At 43.2% G+C, this 19,210-nt stretch overlaps 1 protein-coding gene and 1 long non-coding RNA gene across 6 annotated transcripts in view; one reads left to right on the top strand and one right to left on the bottom strand.

Annotated features, from left to right (window-relative positions):
- The window catches only part of GALNT15 (polypeptide N-acetylgalactosaminyltransferase 15), a 29,072-nt gene extending 25,712 nt beyond the window's left edge, over positions 1-3,360 (bottom strand). For 2 of the 4 annotated variants that reach the window (XM_080579667.1, XM_080579668.1), the window contains exons 1-2: positions 3,190-3,357; positions 1,707-2,249 (exon numbers count right to left, since the gene is read on the bottom strand). In XM_080579667.1, coding sequence (XP_080435793.1) covers positions 1,707-2,249; positions 3,190-3,215 — 569 coding nt within the window. In that variant the 5' untranslated portion in view covers positions 3,216-3,357. Of the gene's footprint in view, positions 1-1,706; positions 2,250-2,455; positions 2,877-3,189 lie in introns of those variants that run through there. The other 2 variants (XR_013946433.1, XM_080579669.1) reach the window with 2 other exon arrangements.
- A 4,665-nt stretch (positions 3,361-8,025) lies between these two features.
- LOC308189567 overlaps positions 8,026-19,210 on the top strand; it is a 55,147-nt gene continuing 43,962 nt past the window's right edge. Inside the window, exon 1 of one of the 2 annotated variants that reach the window (XR_013946444.1) lies at positions 8,026-8,195. This is a non-coding gene — a long non-coding RNA (uncharacterized lncRNA). The remainder of the gene's footprint in view (positions 8,196-19,210) is intronic. The other variant, XR_013946445.1, reaches the window with a different exon arrangement.

Here is a 19,210-nt window from a genome sequence, read left to right as displayed (position 1 = left end):
AGTCCCTGTCTTTCATTTCTCTTTCCTTAAGACTGTGCTCGTAATTTAGCACCACCATCTGGTTTTAGACATGGGAAAATGACTGCTAGAAAAATGATTATATAAATTCTGTCTTAAAATGTTTTCTGGCACATCTTTCCATTGTGTCCTAGGGGAAAGCTGCAATCGCTTTTGTTACAGAAGGCAAGAAAGAAAGATAGCCACCTGCATCTTATTCCTTCTCCAGTGGGCAGGGGAGCATAGATACTCCTCAGCCCCTTTTAAAGTAGGATGAACTGCACCTCCTGGGCTGCAGGAATAACTGGTTCACAAGTCTCCAGGCTCTAAACACAGTACGTGGGGCTTCAAACACAACACGTGGGGCTTCAAATGCAATGCATGAGGCATCAAATGCAACACATGAAGCTTCAAATGCAGTATGTGGAGCTTCAAACACAACACACAGCATTTCAAATGCAACATGTAGGACTTCAGATGCAAAGCTTCTTTGATGTGGCCTTGCAGCGTGGCTGCTGCTTGTTATGGTGCTGTTTGGCAAGGCCGGTCAGACACCCTGATCTGCACCTCCCTGCCTCCCTCCCGGGAGTTTCCTTTCACAGGATGACGGAGTGGTTGAGGTTGGAGCTCGGCCGGCCCAAACCCCTGCTCAAGCAGGGACACCTACAGCAGCTTGCCCAGGACCATGTCCAGGTGGCTTCTGAAGATCTCCAAGGGGGGGACCCCACAAACCTGTGCCAGTGCTCTGCCACCTGCACTGCAAAGATGCATTCCCTATGTTCAGCCAGAACCTCCTGTATTCAAGTTTGCTCCCATTTCTGATTGTCCCAGCACTGGGCACCACCAAAAAGAACCTGGCTCTTCTTTGCACTTGTTAGATGTTGATAAGGTCCCCCCCGAACCTCCTCTTCCCCTGGCTGAGCAGTCCCAGCTCTCTCAGCCTTTCCTCATGGGAGAGGAGCTCCAGCCCCTTCATCCCCTTGGTGGCCCTTTGTTGGGTATGTCTATGTCCTGGGGGGCAGAACCGGACACAGGGCTCCAGCACTGCTGGGGGGGGGGGACAGGATCGCCTCCCCTGACCTGCTGGCAACGCCCTGCCTAGCGCAGCAAGCACAAACACCACCGCCTTCAGCACCGGGGGCACAAACCCAAGCGGGGACGAGGCGGCGGGGTGGCCACTCGCTCCCCTCTGCTCCCAGCGCTCCCTCACGGCGCTGCCCTTCCCCTCCCCTCAGCGGGGCCGGGCCGTGCCCCCCGCTCTCCCCTCAGGACCTGCCGGCACCTGCCGCGGCCGAAGCCCCCCGGGCCACCAGCAGGCGGCGCTGCCGCCCGCCCGCCCGCGGCGCCGTGAGGGGACGGGGACCGAGTGACGGGACCCGATAACGGGGGCCCGATAACGGGGCCCTATAACGGCAAACATCGCCCGGAGCCCGTCCTCCCCCTTCCGACCTGGCGCCCCCAGAAAGCCGCAACCCCCCCCCCCCCCCCCCCCACACACACCCTGCCCCCGGCGCCCCCCATTTTTGCCCCCCCGTCAGATTTTCGCCTCTCCCGGCTCCCGCGGCACCTGAAGCGTTGCCCCAAAGCGAGGGGACAGTTTGGTTAGGGAGACGTAGGGTTTACGGGAGGAGAGGTTCACGGGGGTTTGGGACAGCGTCAGGGGAAGGTGCGGGTTTTCTCCCCGAGATCAAATAGGCTGTTTTACTTACAACGGGTGTCGTACCTCAGGCAGCTCCCTGCGCAGAGACAGCCGCTCGCTGAGCGCTTCGTTAAAGCCGTGGGTTTCCAGGCCGAGCGGCCGCTGCCCCGCAGCAGCCCCCTGCCCGTCCTGCAGAGGAAGGGGTACGAGCTGGGACTCCGGGTCCCCCTCCTTCGCCTCCGGCCGCCTGCTCTGCTGCTTCACCACGCGATAGCCCTTCCTGGCCTTGCTGTGGTTCCTTCGCCCGGCGGGCGACACGACGGCCGCGATCAACTCGTCCTCGCGCAGGGAGATGAACGGCGACAGCCCGTCCAAGGGGTAGTACTGCTGGCTCTCCTCCTGGGTGTCCAGCATCTCCTGGGGCTCCGCAAAGTCCATCTGATACCCTTCCCGGGGGTTGAACTCCACCGGCTGGAAAGTCCCGTCCTTGCTCTGGTTGCTGGGTGGTGGATTCAGCGTTGTAACCATCAGTAGCAAAAAGCCCAGCATCAGCAGCAACAAGAGAAACTGCAGCTTACGTGATCCATATCTGCATTTCTTCCTCAAGAACATACTGTTGGTGACAAAATGATACAGATGGTCATGTTAAATACCACTTGGATATCGCTCAGATTCCAGTCCTCGGGTTGCAGCAAAGCACTGGTTTTCACTATCTGCCAAGAGGATTTTCTGTTCCCCTCACATTTCACTGATGCCGTTTCATGCTCTCCTCTCTATTTACAGACAAAATAGAAAAATGCCTATTAATATTGCACTTACTGTAGTAAAAGGCAGCATGGATCCAGCGAGATAAAGTAGATCCGTTATTATACAGTCCCAGCTTAGTTAGGAAAGAGCATGTTTAGCTAATGAAAAAAGTAGCTAAAGTTTTGATTTTTTCCCTTCTAAATTCTAATTGAAAAGAAAATCCATTTCTTATAGCTTCCTTGCAGAGTATTTTCTGCTTCTTCAAAGTTTCCCGTTGCTGCCTGGTCTGATGTGCCTTATCTCTGAAAGCAGATCTGACAGCTTTCCCCCGTTCTGAGGCTTCAAGTTCACTGTGATCAACAGATGAGAGAACTAGTCAGTCCCTGACTTTGTTTCACACATAACTACAGCACTCAGTCAGGAAGCACTTTGCCAGACATAATACAGAGCAATGTGTGCGTCTTTCTCTTGGTCCTAATGCCCTCACTGTTCTTGTCCTATCAAATCAAAACTTTGCAAAAGCTGTCAGAGGAGAAATATAAGAAGCAAAATGCTGTGTTATAAAACAAGTCAAGGCATACCATGAATCACCCGACTTCTGAGTAACCTTATTAAGCTAAGAATGCTCAGAGTGAGAAGCAAGAATTTCATAAACTGAATAAAAGATGGAGTGCGCATGATTTATTTAGTGTTAGATTTATTCATATGGTAATGTGCTAGCTGGAGTATATGAGTATATTTCATCTGCAATAAATATTTACAGCTGTAGGGATTTTAACACTGACATAAGGATGCCAAATTATCACCTGGCAGACTGAAGTTGTCTCCTCATCCATAAATTTGGTGTTGCACGGGGAGCAGCACTTCAAGTTTTCAATAGTCCAGGAATAACATGTAGAAAGCCTGGGCTGGAACAACGACTACTGACGCTGAAAGAGAACAACTTTTGTGAGTAAAAGGGGAGCTCAGTCTCTGAGGTCTGTTTGCTAACGCTGCTGGCAAGGGTGCTAGTGGGCACTGACTGTGGCATTTTTTTGCTGCAAGACGGATGATTGTCCAATGGGAAAAGGGTGAGACAGTCCACATGCTTCAGCATCACATGCCTCTTGGTCTGGCAGAGATCAAATATAGAAGACACTCAGGTGTTACCAACCTTTTTGGTGCTGGGGACATGGGATATGTTTTTTTTTTCTCCCCCCCCCCCCCCCCCCATTCTGTAGCATTTGATGATCAAAAAGCTCCAACCTCCAATTCTAGGAGGCATGTGACTACTGGAGAACTTCCACATTCACCTTTTGTTAAAATGTAAATTTCTAGACATTATAGGTAAAAGAAAAACCTGAAGACATAAATGCAGTACACTCTAAAGGGAGCCAGGCATTCATTCTTTCTTTCCTTCTTGCCCATTACCTCCCTATAGCCTCTTTGCTTAAAGCTAAAAAGGACAGGACACCAACTTTTCAACTAAATTGGTTTCAAAAGGAGGGACTGGAGAGAGCACCTTACAGTTGCTGGAGGCACGTAGCATCTGGCACTTGTGTGTACTCCCCTGTCTTATACAGAATGACTTGAACAAGAGAGACCAGTCTGCCGTGCCTTGGCACCTTCCCTACCTCAGCTGTTGTTAAAATGATGTAATACTGCTATATCCTGGGTAGAAGGAAGATTTAGCCAATATTTTGATACTTCACCATTGTGCATGCTTTCCCTTTTTAGCTTAAATTCACAGAAAGGTAACATCCCGACCCACCTTCTGTCTTGAGAATATTGCTCTTTATCCTTCTTTTCATAGGGAAAAAAAAAAGTGTTGATGTTTTCAATTCAATAGGGAAGCAGTACACATTTGCATTAAAAAAATCTGAGTTCAAAAGCATTCATTTAAATAACAATATGTGTCAGACATAGAAAGACAAAATGAAATGGAAATGAAGAGACCTGTCCGAGATATTCTGCAAAATCTGGCACCAGTGACTTGCAAAATGTTTGGTTACATGGAGTCCTAATACCAGGCATATGGAAGAAAAGGAGAAATTAAGGAAGATTTTGTGTGGACTAAATAGGAGAAAGTAGTATTGTGTTTTGTTTTTTCCTTCTTCTTTTCTGATCTACCCAAGTATTTTGATTTAATTAATATTTTTTTTCCCTGACTAAAATATTAAAACAGGATGCTTTAACAACTCTGATCAAGATAATTCTAGCCTGCAGTGGTAACTGCTGTATAAATTCTGTCTTTGCGTGTTCTGTGTTGCTGAACAAATCCACCTGGATCTCTCATGCAACTAGGTTTCAGCTATAGATGAAATCCAATTAACAAATTTACAGAAATATTTGCTACTTTTGGGACAGAGCTGATCAGTAATGTTATTATTGAAATATATGCATATGGAATCTTACCTTTGAATATATCCTTACAATTTTAATGAAGAAGAAATGAACAACTGCAAACAATTGCAGAAATAAGATGTTTGGAGACTAGTCTAGTAAATTATATGTATAAAAGCATAAAATACCACATGGCACTGTTCCAGCAGACCTTACTCCCTGTCCAGCATGGACTTCTCCTTTGAAGGTTTCCCTCAGCCAGCCCTAATGCTGCAAGACGAGCCTTCCTAAACCATCATCTGCCAAGCAGTATGTCTCACCTCTTAAAAACGAGCCAGGAGAGTCCTGTGGTTTCCCACTGCCAGCATACAGAAGAGAGATTGACTTTCCAATGTGTGAGCTTTTTAGTGTTTGGGAGGGTACGTCTTTTTCTGAATTGCACTTGAAGAACAGCATCGCTTGCTTATCGGCTCCCTACCCAGCAGTAATGAAGGCCATGTCAAGAAGACAGTGTGTCAAAGCCTGGGTAGAGCTGTCTTCTCCACTTCCACTCTCTAAGAGCTGCTCCACACAGGTAGCCCACAGAACAGACTGTCCACAAAAGACGTTGCTGTCCTCGGACTGCTGTTCGTACAGCAGACCTAGGGGCAGCCGGAGAGAAACACGTTACAAGCTGTGCCAAATAGATCAGCAGCTGCTCCTGAAAGGGCAATCTCCAGTGCCAGTATTGGCCAATATCGACCAGTGCCAATATCGTGTTGTTTGTCCTGCTTGGCAACCCATGCAAATGGTGAAAGACAGGCTTCTAACCAGTCCTGCTCAGGCAGACCCTGTTGTAGAAGGTATAGAAACCTTAAATTCTAGGTCAAGTCATATCGACTCCTCCATTCTCTAATGCTTGCTTGTGCCTCTGACTGGTAAGGAAGAAAACATTCACCATCCTTCACTGTTGCAAATTTTGCTCGCTAATTGATGAGAGCTAGGACACGAAATCAAATCTAGGTCTTGGTATTCATTTCAAACATATTAGGAGTATCCAGAGTAATAAGCCTTTCAGTCACTGTGGTGTATCTGTTTGTACTTACCCTTTCCTCCCCACCTCGTTTTTGTCTTGCAGTTTTGTCCAAACTGTTCCCCATCACATACTTGCTAAATGTTACAGGACATGTTATGTTATCCGTACATGAAGAAACAACGCATAGTTTCAATGTGCAGAGCCTGTGTTTAACTGCCAGGAAAATAACAAAGAACAAAACCAAGGCTGGATGGAAGAAAGAGCACGTGGACAGGTTGTTATTTACTCTTTAATAAACATCTTGGATTGATTTACGCTTCTATGCCAAAAGCAGATGTGCCACCTTCCATTTAAAGACTCAACAAGTAACAGCACTCATGGTTTCATGGCTGCGTGTATTATGTGCCGCAGTGCTTCATGCATTTTAACAATAGCTTTATTTGCACAGATGTGAAGAAAGTCAGTGTATAAAATGTGACTGATTACTTGGTGCACAGGATTTGTGGGGGGTTTATAATCAAATTACTTCCCCTGTTCTTTCCAGGATACAATAATAAATGCATATTTTTAGATTATCTTATTTGCAGGTATTTCAGGTACTTTGAGTATTTGGCATTGTAATGAATATTGTTAGTTCAATGACATTTTCCAATAGCAAGTTAATAATGAATTTGAACAGGATATTATGGAACTTGGTTTTAGAGGCTATCAAAGCTTGATAAAATCGGTTTGATCACTGGCAGGGATTTTGGCACTAGCAATGTGATTTATAAGATGTTTGCTAACCTGTCAGCGAAGGAAATGCAGCTGAAATTTCATTTTTACAGGATTTCTGCTCATAAATCACGTGACCAATGCAAAACAGAGCATGGAAGCCATTGACCTCTGCACTGCCTTGCAAAAGCAGTTGTGTGGACATGAAGGTCAGCAGCCCTTGATGGAAAGGTAAGGGAACCTATCACGGGAGTGACAGCTTCTGGATTTACTGCACCGCAGCCGCTGGTTAAATCAGAAAGAATAGCTTACAGGACTTTATGGATCAATAGCAGGTACTCCCTGAGTGAAAGCTCACCTCTAACACAACCTCAGAGAGTTACCAGCTATCTGCGAGGGGTGATCACTGGAGGCTTGAGACTTCTGATCATCATTAGCCCACCTAGAAATGATACATCCCAAGCACTGTGGGCGATGCCATCACAACCTCCTGCCTGTTGTACTCAGCTGCTGTTTATATATACCCTTAAGCTGGAGAGGGTTCTGTACACCTTCAACCCCCAGTAAACCAACCCAAGATAACCTGAGTCCAGCTCTAAACTGGTTGGGACTATGTTAGTGTCAACATTCCTTCACTTGAAAATCATCCCATGTTGACCGTGAGATCTTACCCAACGTTAGTGGCTATGGGGCAGGTTTTTAGCTGGCTCTAAACTGTTGTATCTGGACAGGTATAAATGGAAATAAGGTGGTTTACTCTTTTGGAGTGGCTGGCCCTGCATCCTTGCTTTTAAAAGTAAAACAAATGAGGTAAGGGAATTGGATCGCTCACATAACATTAGCAATGTCAGTCAAGTTACATCAGGGATAACTTCAGCCCTAGAGGTGCAGGGTCACAGGAAGGCAATCTCCACCATGAGCTCCCCCTGGGAAACTCAAGCATCTCATCTGTGGTTGGAAATGCACTTTATTTCTACAGAACAGGCCACGAAGCCACTCGTGAGCAGAGCATCTCTAGAGATTTGGGAGATACTACAGGAATAGAGAGAAAAGCCTTTTTCCTCACTACATGCTCTTTCCCTGGTGTGCAGCCCTAACTTCAGACCTACTCTATTTTTTTCTGTATATATGGAAGATCATAAACAGCGTATGCTTCCCACAAGCTTTAAATGCAGACAGAATTTAAAAGTCATGATATTCATATGGAGAGGCTGTCCCCATAACAGGTATTTTTAGTTAAAATGGTGTTTAGGCTATGTGAAAAAGAAAAAGCTTTAAATAGTCCTTTCACCTCCTTCTGACACACTGAAGTATCAAATGATTTGCAGTTACGCAACTGATTGCACCTGTTTTAGTGCAATTGTCACCCACATCACCTAAGCTGGAAAGTATCTTTTACTTTTTCTTTTTAATTAAATAAATTGTTACACATTTGTTTGTATTTGGTAGAGTAAATAGCTGTTTTTCAGCTACCTACTGAATATTAGGAGTTTGCTGAGTTAAGGAAATTAGCAGAGAGTATCATAGGTGCAAAAACCCTGAGGATAAGACAATATTTAATGACAGCATGCAGAGTAAATGCTTTTGCTGGTTCTGGGCTGAGTTAAAAGCTGAGTAAAGCCCAAGTTAAGTCACTGCAGGTGTACAGCTTAATGAACTGCACTTGGGCAGCAGGTGAGCATAAATGGAGAGCACAGAGGGCTGGTTTTGGAATGCTGCTGTAAGGGAAGAGCTGCAATAAATGTATGATGGATGTATGAGGTAAGGCTATAGTAGAAGGTATTTTTCTGTGCTTTAATTTTTAATGTGAGGAAAATACAGAGAAAATAGAAGCAAGTTATATTGATATTGGACATGTGCGTGTTGGGCCTATGACTTCACTCCATATCTTCTAGCAAGGACTTGTGTTATTTAGAAACATATAGAAAGCAGAACATGGATGATATTGTTTCTTGCTAGCCTGTTGCTTGTATTTGTTTTGTTTTCTTTTTAGAAACTGAGTTTTAAAATACGTTATATTCATAAGAATTAATACTGAAGTTATGAAGCAATTCAGCTGTGTACATGAAAGTTACTTTTCAGTATTAAAGGCCTAGGTGCTATTTATTTATTTGTTTTCCCTTCTCCATTTAAGTGCAGCTCGTGATGGGATAGATAGTCTATAAGACTTGAAGCGTTGTATAGTGATGTAGACCTTGAAATCTTTGTTTAAGAATCCAAAATAAACCCTGTGCTTTTCTTTACATCAGTGTTCATGTAGAGTGGATGGACTTCAAAGGCACTGTATTATTAAAAAGTGAATCTGGGCTGTATGCCTAAGATGTTCTAGATAAGCTAGGTTTAGCCCAAAGATACACACACGCACTACCACTGATATCTGTGGGAGCTGTGTGTGGCCTATGTTTAAGAGCAGGATTGAATTTAAAAAGAAATAAAGAAAATGTGTGTATCTGTATAGAACTAGTTTGTATATATAATAATATAAACATAAAATAATTATATTTGTAGATATAAAGAAGAAAACCCTTTTCACTATAAGGGCAGTTCAGCATGGGAAGGGGCTGCCCAGGGTGGTTTGCTGTCTCCATCCTTGGAGGTCTTCGAGACCCAACTGGATGAAGCCCTGAATCAACCTGCTCTTACTTTGCTGGCCTGTTTGACCTGTTCAGTTTAGCAAGGAAACTAAAGACAGGGGTGAAGAAGCTACTGGAGATGCTTCCTTTCTTTTTGTGTTTGTTTGTTTTGTTTTAACTGGAAGAGATTAAGAATCTTGTATCTTCACCACTCTAGCAGTCCAGAATTGACTTCTGTATAGCTGAATTTAGTATATGGTTTTAATATGTATGTACTTGTAAATCTCACCATCAATATATATTTTTTGGCATAAGGTTAATGCTGATGCTTTGGTAAGTTGCTTGATAATGGCTGAAGCAATTCAAAGCAAAATCTTTGGCAGAAGCAGACCTACTTCCATGTCGTGGCAGTCACTGAGTCCTGGTTTGTTTTGGATCAGCTATTTTCTCCTATCCTAAAATAGGACCTAACAACTTTTTATTTTTTTAAATCTGCAGAGGGACATCAGATCCCTTTGTTCCTTTGTTTACTGTGTAATGAAAATATCTTCACGTTGGCAAACCATTAAAAAGTATAACAGGATAGAAGGAAGCGGTGCGACAGCTAGGATATGTGTTAAATTAACACATTTCTTATGCAAGTTTGTCTTTCCAAAGGAACCCCTCTGAGTGAAGGGAAAAGAGCATCCTCTTCCAAGTATAGCCTTTGAAGGAAGTGATGCATGAAGTGATGCATGGAGTGGCAAGAGACACTTGCTACCAAAAAAACCTCTGTATGCCTACACTTTGGAGGAGTTTTCTGTGTGGTTTTATGAACTTTTTTCTATCCTTAACAGAAACTCTTAGGCAGGAGTGGGGGTTTTGGAAATCTATTTGTAAGAAATAGAAGTTTCAGAGAGAGAACCTGTTGTGGTGACAATTCTGACTTCTTGGCATCTTAGGAAAGGGGCAGGTGTAGTGGCATGACCAGGCTGTGGTCATTTAACTGCCAGAAGAAAACCAAAAAGAATAGACCTGAACAGTTCTTATTGCTTTGATCACAAGCAAGACACTTCATTAGCGGACATGAAATGATCTTTTAAGACACGTGCAAATATCACTCAGGTTGAATTGTCATTGAGGCAGGGATTTTTGACTGTCAAATGCTTGGAAAAGTAATGTTCATCAGATTCTGTGTTGTGCAGCTCAAAGCATGTTCAAACTGAGATATGTGGTTGACTATTCCAGTTCATTTTCAGTGCTTGTGGCTGATGTATAAGCTGGTTTCACTTATTTAATAGTTGTATGTAGCGCAAGACAATCCAGATATTTTTCACCAACTCTTTTCCTCTTCATGTGACGTCTTGGTGTGCGTATTTTCTATTTAGGAGAAAGGCACTCTAGGTACAAACAGGACACTTTCAAGATGATTAGCAGCTGTAGTCTGAGATGCTAGTTGGCTGGTTCATGCTCACAGAAACTGAAACAAATGATAGAGCTGTTAAATAGGGAGGAGGAAAAGTTCAGAAGATAAGTTTGTGGTTAATAATCTGAACAAGGCCTTTTTTGAAGTCCTTAAGTACTGCTCAGAAGTAATGCTATTGGCATTTATACAATGGAGCTTAAAAATGCTAAGCAGACTATTTTAGAAGAGGAATACCCCTTTTAAAGGCGCTTATCTGGACTGACTGATGTTTTTGAGGAGCCTGGTGATCATAGACTTGTATCGTGGTATGCTTGCAACCAGGTAGTAGAAACCTGGGCTGTGCTTTGCTAGCGGTAATGTTTCTGTCCTTTGAAACCTCAAAGGAATAAACTTGTGTGAGTTTTGATACTTCACCCAGTGATTGAGACCTGTACCAAAGGACAATTTTTTTTAAGCAGAAATTCTTTTTTAAAAGAAAGCCCTGCAGGGTTGTTTTTTTTTTTTAAGTATTTCTACAGTGTAAAGAAAGTTGTCATGGTGGGGTAGATATCGTAAGTGAAAGGGAGACTTCTGATTGGGATCAAAGACTGTGAGAATTTGGCATTGTCACATCTGAACCCAAATTCACCAGCCTACAATCTGGACAGAGTCAAGATCAGCATCTGACTCTGAACCTGGGCTCCTGGATCATCTCCACCTATTAAAATGCTCTATCACTTCTAAGTTATGGTAAAGATGCAGTTCAGCACAGCTGTCTGGGTTATAGAAAGGCTGATCTATAGCCCTGAAGTATACAAGAAGCTGTACATCAAGAGCTGGAAAAGTGGCCTACAATTTTAAAGAGAAGTGCTCCAAGCCAGAAAGTAAAGTGTGTTTGTGGGGGGGTGGGGAGGGGGTGCTGTTAGACTTCTGGAAACCATCACTCAGCAGGTATATGAGCAAAAATAACAAGTCTTTATAGCAGTTTTAATAAAGTGTATGTTATAGCACTTTTCATCTTCAAAGAGCGAACCAAATTTATTGTTGGTATAAATCCACTGGGACCAATGAAGTTAAAGAGGGGGGTGCAGCTACCCCATTACTAATCAGGGTCACAGTTTCACAGGACTATTATTTTGTACCTTGTCAGTAACTATTACAAAATCTGTGAGGCTGCAGTACAAATTTAGCAGCAAAAGGCAGACTGAATCTTGTGACTGCAGGCTTAATGGCCACCATTAAGTATAATATATGCATAGCTGCAGTACACTTCTTTTGCCAAGTTTCTGGAAAGATCAGTTAAGCAACTGACTACAGGGGTGTAAAATTTATACTTCATCTCACTAATGACTATTTTTATTCCTACTGCACGCAGTGTGGAAATCTAGATCATGTTAAGTACAAAGCTGCACCTTGTTCTCCCTGTCGCGCAGCATCACTTTCAGTGCATTCCTCGACAATATGGAAGCTGTCAAACCTTCAAGTTATGGAAGGCAAATCACTGGACATCATGCAGGCACCCAAAAAGAAGCATTGTGTTTACTCCTGTTCTATTAAAGCAAAGGCCTTGGGACACAAGGATACAAGCAAGCTGGCTTGTACAGTTCAGCACGGTACAGAGAACATTTCTTCCATGCTGCCTTAGTCATTTTACGGTGTGGAAAGGGCACAGGGCCAAAAAGTGAGTTTAGCTTTCTGTTTGTTTTCCCCTTGGCCCTACATACTGGGAGTGCAAGCTAATGCATTTTGCTTGGCTCCTGCTAAGGAGTTCAAGGATCCCCTCTTTATCTGAGCAAGCTTTGGCAAATCTTTGTCCTGCCTTTTTTTTTTTTTTAAGTGGGGGCTTTACACAGAACTTGATTCAGATTGCTATGACTGGCAAACTAATGTGCTGGAGTTTTTCAGATGTGACTAATCTGTGCTACACCTTTGTGGTTTTTTTTAAGTAACACTAGCAAAGGAAAGGAATAAACTTATATTATGTGCTTAAATGCAACATGCAGAATAAGAACCATTCAAGTTAGATGTGAGGTTGTCTCATTGCTAGCTATCTTCATAGTTTGCAGATGGGATTCTTTTAAAAACAAAAAAGTATTGGTCTCATTTCATATGACTCAAATGAGTTCCTGGTGGAAAAACTACTGCCCATATGAAAGTAGCTGGTCAGTGTGGGACTTCCTGCAAATACTGTGCTGTTCCACCTTAATGACAGAGTTGTGTGGTAAGAATGGATTCCAGCCTTATCTTTCAAATTACATTTTAGAGTTTAATTTATAAAAACATGGGTGGCCATTGTCCAGCATGGAAAAAAGATATTCCTAAAAATAAATATCAGCTTGCACATATTTCCTAAACGCTTAAAATGCTTTGATTTAACCTACTTTGTAAGTATAATGTGCCAAATTTTTGTCTCTATACTGTAATTTGTCTCTGCACTTAGGCTCTTTGGTTTCTATGAAATGATCATCTGTTCTTGGCATATAAACATTGCGAAGAGAAGTAACCAGGAAACCATATGAGTATTATGATAACCACAGAGTAAGCGACCAGGAATTCCTTTGGAAGTTGTACAGACTATGCTGTTACTTGTCGTACTGTAAACAACACTAGAGCGTATGCCTTGTTGCACTGTCTGTGCATGGAGGGGTGTAGAGGAAGTCAGCAAATGCCTTGAAAGTTGCCTCAAAGGTGTAGCTAATGATGACAATGCCCTGGAAACTGCATGAAGTGGGACAGGAGGAGGTATGGATTCCCCCTGTTTTTGCCATTGTTGGCAGATTGCTTACCTTCGTTCCCATGTGTCTGTCTGTTTAGATTACCACCTTCTCTGGATGGGAGCTGTGTTACATCAAATGTTCCTACAGCATCTCTGCAATGTCAGCCTAACCTTAATGGTGGCCATGTAAACCCTGGAGTTACTATGGACAGCAAATTAAGAAAATGCTTAAGTTCAGGGGAAGCTGGTCTTTGCTCAGATCAGGATATTGTGTCTATCCCCAGTTACAATAGTGTGGTATCATATATATGATATGTAATGAGGATATTTTACAAAGCTGAAAAAGTACCCCAATAGCTGGATGTAGCTGGAACTGAGTGGTGTAAGCACCTGTAGCACCTCTGAGTGACAGATTCCTTGTAAGTGGAAAACTTATTGGTGGAGTGGTGTTATTCCTGCAAATGATCAGAGGACTGCACAGTCTGCTCCCCTCTCCTTCTGCAGACAGCAACCGCTGCCACAGGACTGTCATCTCCACTGTCTCCTAACAGATTTGTGTCTGTTTGCTAGTCCCACACCACCTCCTGGTTTCACTGAGCTCAAAACAAATCTGCACATTTCCAGGCTACCTCAGCTGCTCCACACTTCTGGTGTGATGTAGAAAGATGAGATCCGAGGTATGTGAGGATCTTGCCATTGTCTCCAAATATTAAATATTTGGCATGGAAAAAGTGTCTGACCTGATGAAGATGCCAGCCTTCAAACCAGGAGATGAGTTTGAGTGTTGGCAATAAATAATACTGGATATTTTGCAGTTCTTGACTCATGGGCTGCCTGCTAGTCTGAGAGACATCTATTCATAGACTGAGGAATCGCAGCCCATGCCTGGAGGGGTGTGCACCCATGGCACAGCTGCCTCTGTGGTTTGTGCTCTGTGTTGAACCTGTGATAGTGGAAATTTGAGATGCATGCACTATTGCTCAATTATTGTGTGGTGCCAAGGGAGGACTGAGGCAGAAGAATGAGTCAGAAACAAAGAAATAAACAGCTGTAAATTTCCTTGGCTGGACCTGGTACCTCAGTTGACAGGAGGGGAGTGTTCAGTGGCAGGATGCCAGGCCGAGCATCTGAGGCCTACAGTTGTGGTGATGTGGCAAATGGAAAACACATCTTATGTTTGTGGTGACAGCTCTTTAGGCTCACAGACAGGGATTCTTGTTTACTTTTGGGTGGGGACAATGTGAAAAGTGAGGGGGCAAATGGTTTGAATCCTGGTGAGTGTTGTCACTACTGGTGCCCTATATTGGCCCCACAGCTCATTGAAGTGCTCCACATCCATACTGCCTTATGCTCCTTATATGCCCTCATCACCCCCTGCCATCCTGGACTTGCTATATTTCCTTTATCTCAGGCCAACAACCTGCCCGTGGCTGCATGATTTGCCTCTTGTTACCCACAGTTACTCCATCCATGCAGGTAGCAGTGAGGTGGTGCAAGCAGTAGCTGGCATGCCTCATCAACATGTGCACAGCAATTTTGTTGGCTTAGCAGAGAACTGGGGATGTGATTCCTGCCTGGCCTGTCATGGGACATGCCTCGATGCAGCAGAAATCAGAAAGCTGGAGAGTCAGGTGCCCCCTGGACAGCTGAACACCCCCAGCCATGTGTAAAAGCAGGCTGTTCTTGGTGCATAAGGAAGGGAGATGTGGAGCTTCTGGGTAGGCCTCTCCTGGTGGGGTCAGCGGCGTGGCTGGCTGGACTAGGCAGAATTAGTGTGAGGATTTTATGCCACCCCCGCCTAAAGGTGGCCTGCTTTCCTGTGTTCAAAGCAAGTGTGTGTACTAGAGATTGCCATGGTTGGGAAGGAGGGTGGCCTGTAAGGAATGGCTTTTGCAAAACCTGGATGGGGCTCGAGATTTGGAGTGTGCCTTTTGCCTTATGTTATGCTCAAGGGTTTCTGTTGTAGCTACAGTGCTGAGATTATGGTCACTTAACACATCTCCAGACAGCTGTTCAGTGCATCGCTGTTGATGGAGATCCATGGGCTGAGTGTTTCTTTTAACATGAGTATAACAGGCCTTTCATGTTTCTGCCCAGACAGACCAAGCTGTTCATACATATTGATACTGTTATTACCCCAGTAGCTACCTGACCATACCTTGTCTGAACAGTGGTGATAGCTGATAACCTTTCAGCTTCTCTTCAAACTCTTTCTTGTCAATTTATAACTTACTGATGGGTAAAATTTACTGTTCTGAAGTGCAAAGCAGCTTTTCTGGGAGCTGCCACTGTCTCTTTGTAAAGAACACCAAAGACTCAAGCAGACATGACTAAATTGTATTTAACCTACAAATCTGAAGTCCAGAACCATTGAAGCAAATACTTCCTGAAGTGGTACTTATGACCCTCAGAGTTGTGCTGTTTGTAACTTTAAAAAGAGAAAAGGGTGGGATGGGGGAAGGAACCAGTTCTGAAGCTTTTTCTCTTCTAACAATAACTAGCTAGAGGAGCGTGTGTTTCATGGTATATGTTCTGTTCACTCAGATATATTGAAGTGCCTTCGTTAAAGTGCTAGTGGAGTTCATCTAGTGGCAAATTAAGTTAACAGAAACCTATAATGGAAATGAAAGATCTCTTACTGTGGAAGAAATTCCTCTTTGTAGGGAGGTTTTATCTGGAAATTCTTGCTTCAAACGAACCTCAAACTCCCTGAAAACAATTGCAATATTGCTTCATTTGTTCACTTGTGTTCAGCAAGGGTTCAGTCCAAATCTCACCTAGGTGAATCTCTCAAAGTGTTTCCATTGATTTCAGTGGATGTGAGAACTGGTTTCTACCTGGGAACTCTAAGGTTCCAGCCAAATCATGTTCTGGGCATCATTACAGGCTCATCTGCCAGGCAAAATATACCTTTGTCTTCTGCTTGTGCCAAGCTCATCTCAGTCTTGTGGTGTTTTTTTCTTTTTCTCCTGCCTTGAATAAATGCCTGAATTGTAATGGTGTTCTTCCTAGAGCAGGAGGCTATCACCATCTCTCTGAGATGCTCTTTGACTGTTCTGAGGGTGAATTTATTTTTAAAACTAGGCAACTGGCCCTATATTTTCTGCTCTGATTGTTATGGAACAGGTAGCTACCTTTGTCAGAAATGAATAGGGGAAAATATCCCTGTCTACTTTGTTCTCTGGCAATGGACAGAGGTATTTGCCCTGATCACCTGCCACCCATCTGGGCCCTCCTCTGAGGGTGAAAATAGGGTTCTTGTTGTGCTCAAAAGGACTCCTGTGGTGGGGTTGCACCCTGCTAACGAATGTTGTCCGGTGGAAGATCTGTTCCTGCCAGGTCTTCCTCTTCAAACCAGAAATGTACTTACTGCATGGTGCTTCTTCAGATAGACATCTGAATGATGGTAATTTACAATCCCCATTGATGCAATACAGAATTCCAGATGTGTTAGAACAACCTAAGGGCCCCTTATATTCAACTAGTCTCTGAGGTGTGCTCTGCTACTTATTATATGACTTTCTTGTTGCCCCAGGAACATCTGCAGCAGCGTTGCTGAAGAAAATAAGTCCATTTATGCTATGCGAGGATGGCTGGCTGCAGTGGCCTGCTGTTGTCGCCCATCTTGAAGAATGAATGACCGTGTGCATGTTCATCTCGCCTTTTCTGGAACAAGATGAAAGTCTTACTACTTCAACACAAAGTTCACTTACAGTGGTGGTTTTGTGTGACTATTGTGTTATGTCTTCTGGAAAAAGAAGAGAATGTCTTGTCATGGATATGTACAGAATCATTCCCAGACCCTGAGAGGTCTTGGGGTTCCTAATTAGACCCAGGGCTTTATTTTGTGTATTTACAGCTCTCTAAGTCCACAAAATCTAACATTAAGTGGTAACAGTGCAAATACCTGTTTTCAACTTTCTAGCAAGCAAAGTATAATCAGGCAATAGTCCATTCTCAACTTGTCTTTTTAAGAGTATTAAATATGGGTCACGGTCTGATTCTAAAGCTTTTATAGTAGACACTGTTTTCTACCAACCCCTTAGTGGGGGTTAGTAGCAATGGCTTGTTAAAGTTGCAAATTCAGACTTCCTTGCAAATGATTTAAACTCACACTTGTGAAGATGTAACCTGCTGTCAGACATAGTCTTAGTTGTGCCATGTCTAAAGAAAATGTTTTTTACACTCTACAGTAGTGGTCAGTTTTGTAATGTTCTGCACAAAGCTGCAAGAGAAGTACTTTTTATCCCCACATTAAAATATAAACAAATCTTTGCCCATGTTGTTCTTGAAGTGAAGATGGGCTTGTTTACCTCAGCAGGTCTGTTGTTGCAAGAAACCTTGCCAAGTTTCAAAGACCTCTAAGTCCAAAATAATTAAGATCTCCTTTTTTAATAATTAAGACCAAGACCACCTAAGTCCAAAATAATTCTGCTTCAGTCATGGTCTAAGCTCTGATTCTCTCTGACTGTAATGAAAGACTGGATTTAGAGCATCATCTAGGTCTTAAAGGCACAATCTTCTATACTTGCTAGGGACTCGCCTAGGCTTAGGGACACCCAAACTTTCTAATATTTTAGATCAACCAGTTTGTCTGGTTCCTACCCAAGTCTGAGAGCTGCTTGCCTCTTTGGGCATACAGTTCTTAGGCTTGTTTCTTCTGCAGGCCTCAGAAGAGTTGAGAACTCAAGTCTGGCTCCTCTGCACTCCAATGTGCTGTGCCAGGGAGTTTGCTTGCTTCTTAGGTAAAGTTTCCTGTTTCAGACTGGGGAATCTTGAAGTCTCTCACTCAAGTATGGAGTGAGAGAGGATTACAAAGAGTGACTATAGTTCAGGTTAAAGTCTCTGTATAATATTCTCTGTAGGTTTGAGAAAAATGTTCCATATGAAATTGTCACTAGAGCATTCTACCCTTCCACAGGGTTTCAGCTTATCCAGGGCACGATATTTGTTGTCCTCCTTCCGCTGTGGAAGAGGACATCCTTGCTGTCCATTTGGGGTTATTCCAGTAGCTGCTCTCAGATGGTTATTCCTCCTGGAAGATAGTAGCTTTTTCTAGCAGAAGGTGCTATCCTTTGAATGCAAGAAGCTATCTCTGGCCACTATATTGTCTGTTCCCTGGAGTAGTTAATGAAGAATCTCTTTCACTTAACAGTCAAAACCTCAAACTTACACAGTCTTGGGATGTAGAGCCCATGCCAGTGTTTTAATGCAGGGCTATTACTTAGCCAATTTTGCTTGTTGACCTTCAGTCTTGGTGGGTTTTTTGTTTGTTCTAAATATTGGCAAAATCTTCCTTATGTTTTGATGCCTTCAAGAATGTGACAGTTGTTACTTATCTTGTTTTAGATGCATGATTTTAAATAGATAGGTTTGACCCATGGGAAACAATTTGTTAAAATAACCCTGCAGTGGACCTTTACACCTTAGTATTAAAAAAAATAATAAAAAGGGAAACCCCCAGACAGGAGAAATGTTTTCCTATTACATCACAGGGGTTGCAGATTGTCTGGAAGAGAGAAAGCTGTTGAAATGCAAGGGGATAACCTGCTTGATCCTGTTTATGTAAAACATCATCATTAGCTGCATCTAATCTCTGTTCCTGCTGGTCTAAATGGTTCAGTGCTTCGTCCTGCTATGGAAGTCTGCTTTTGCTCAAAGATGTTGTGCCAACTTCTTCATTATTTCAAGGGCAATTCTGCGTGAGTTGGGAATACTGTACCTCAGCCTGTTTGGATATGTTCCAGTTCTTAAAATCATTCTGAGTTCAGAATGCCTCAGTAATGCTGTGAGGTCGTGGGACCCATGTATGTCCTTTTGTATGCAATTGCTGTAGCTGCAAAGACTTGATTTAGCCTTCTACTGCAGAACCAATATGACTTTAAATTATGAGTTTTTTCTCCATTTTAATGTAGCCACTCACTCTGCCGTTTATCAGTTCTGACTCCTCTGTGCACAGTTGTATCTGCTCTTGATACTTCATTTTACTAACAATTTCTTTCTATGTGAATTTGTTGCTTGGAGACATTCAACTGGGTATTTATCTTATCAGCTGAATTGCTTTATTTCCAAACACTTGTGTAAACTCACTGTAGTTTGCACA

This window comes from Anser brachyrhynchus (genome assembly GCF_964034855.1).
Source record: "Anser brachyrhynchus genome assembly, chromosome: 2".
Lineage (NCBI taxonomy): Eukaryota > Metazoa > Chordata > Aves > Anseriformes > Anatidae > Anser > Anser brachyrhynchus.
This window is presented reverse-complemented; position numbering and strand designations above follow the sequence as displayed.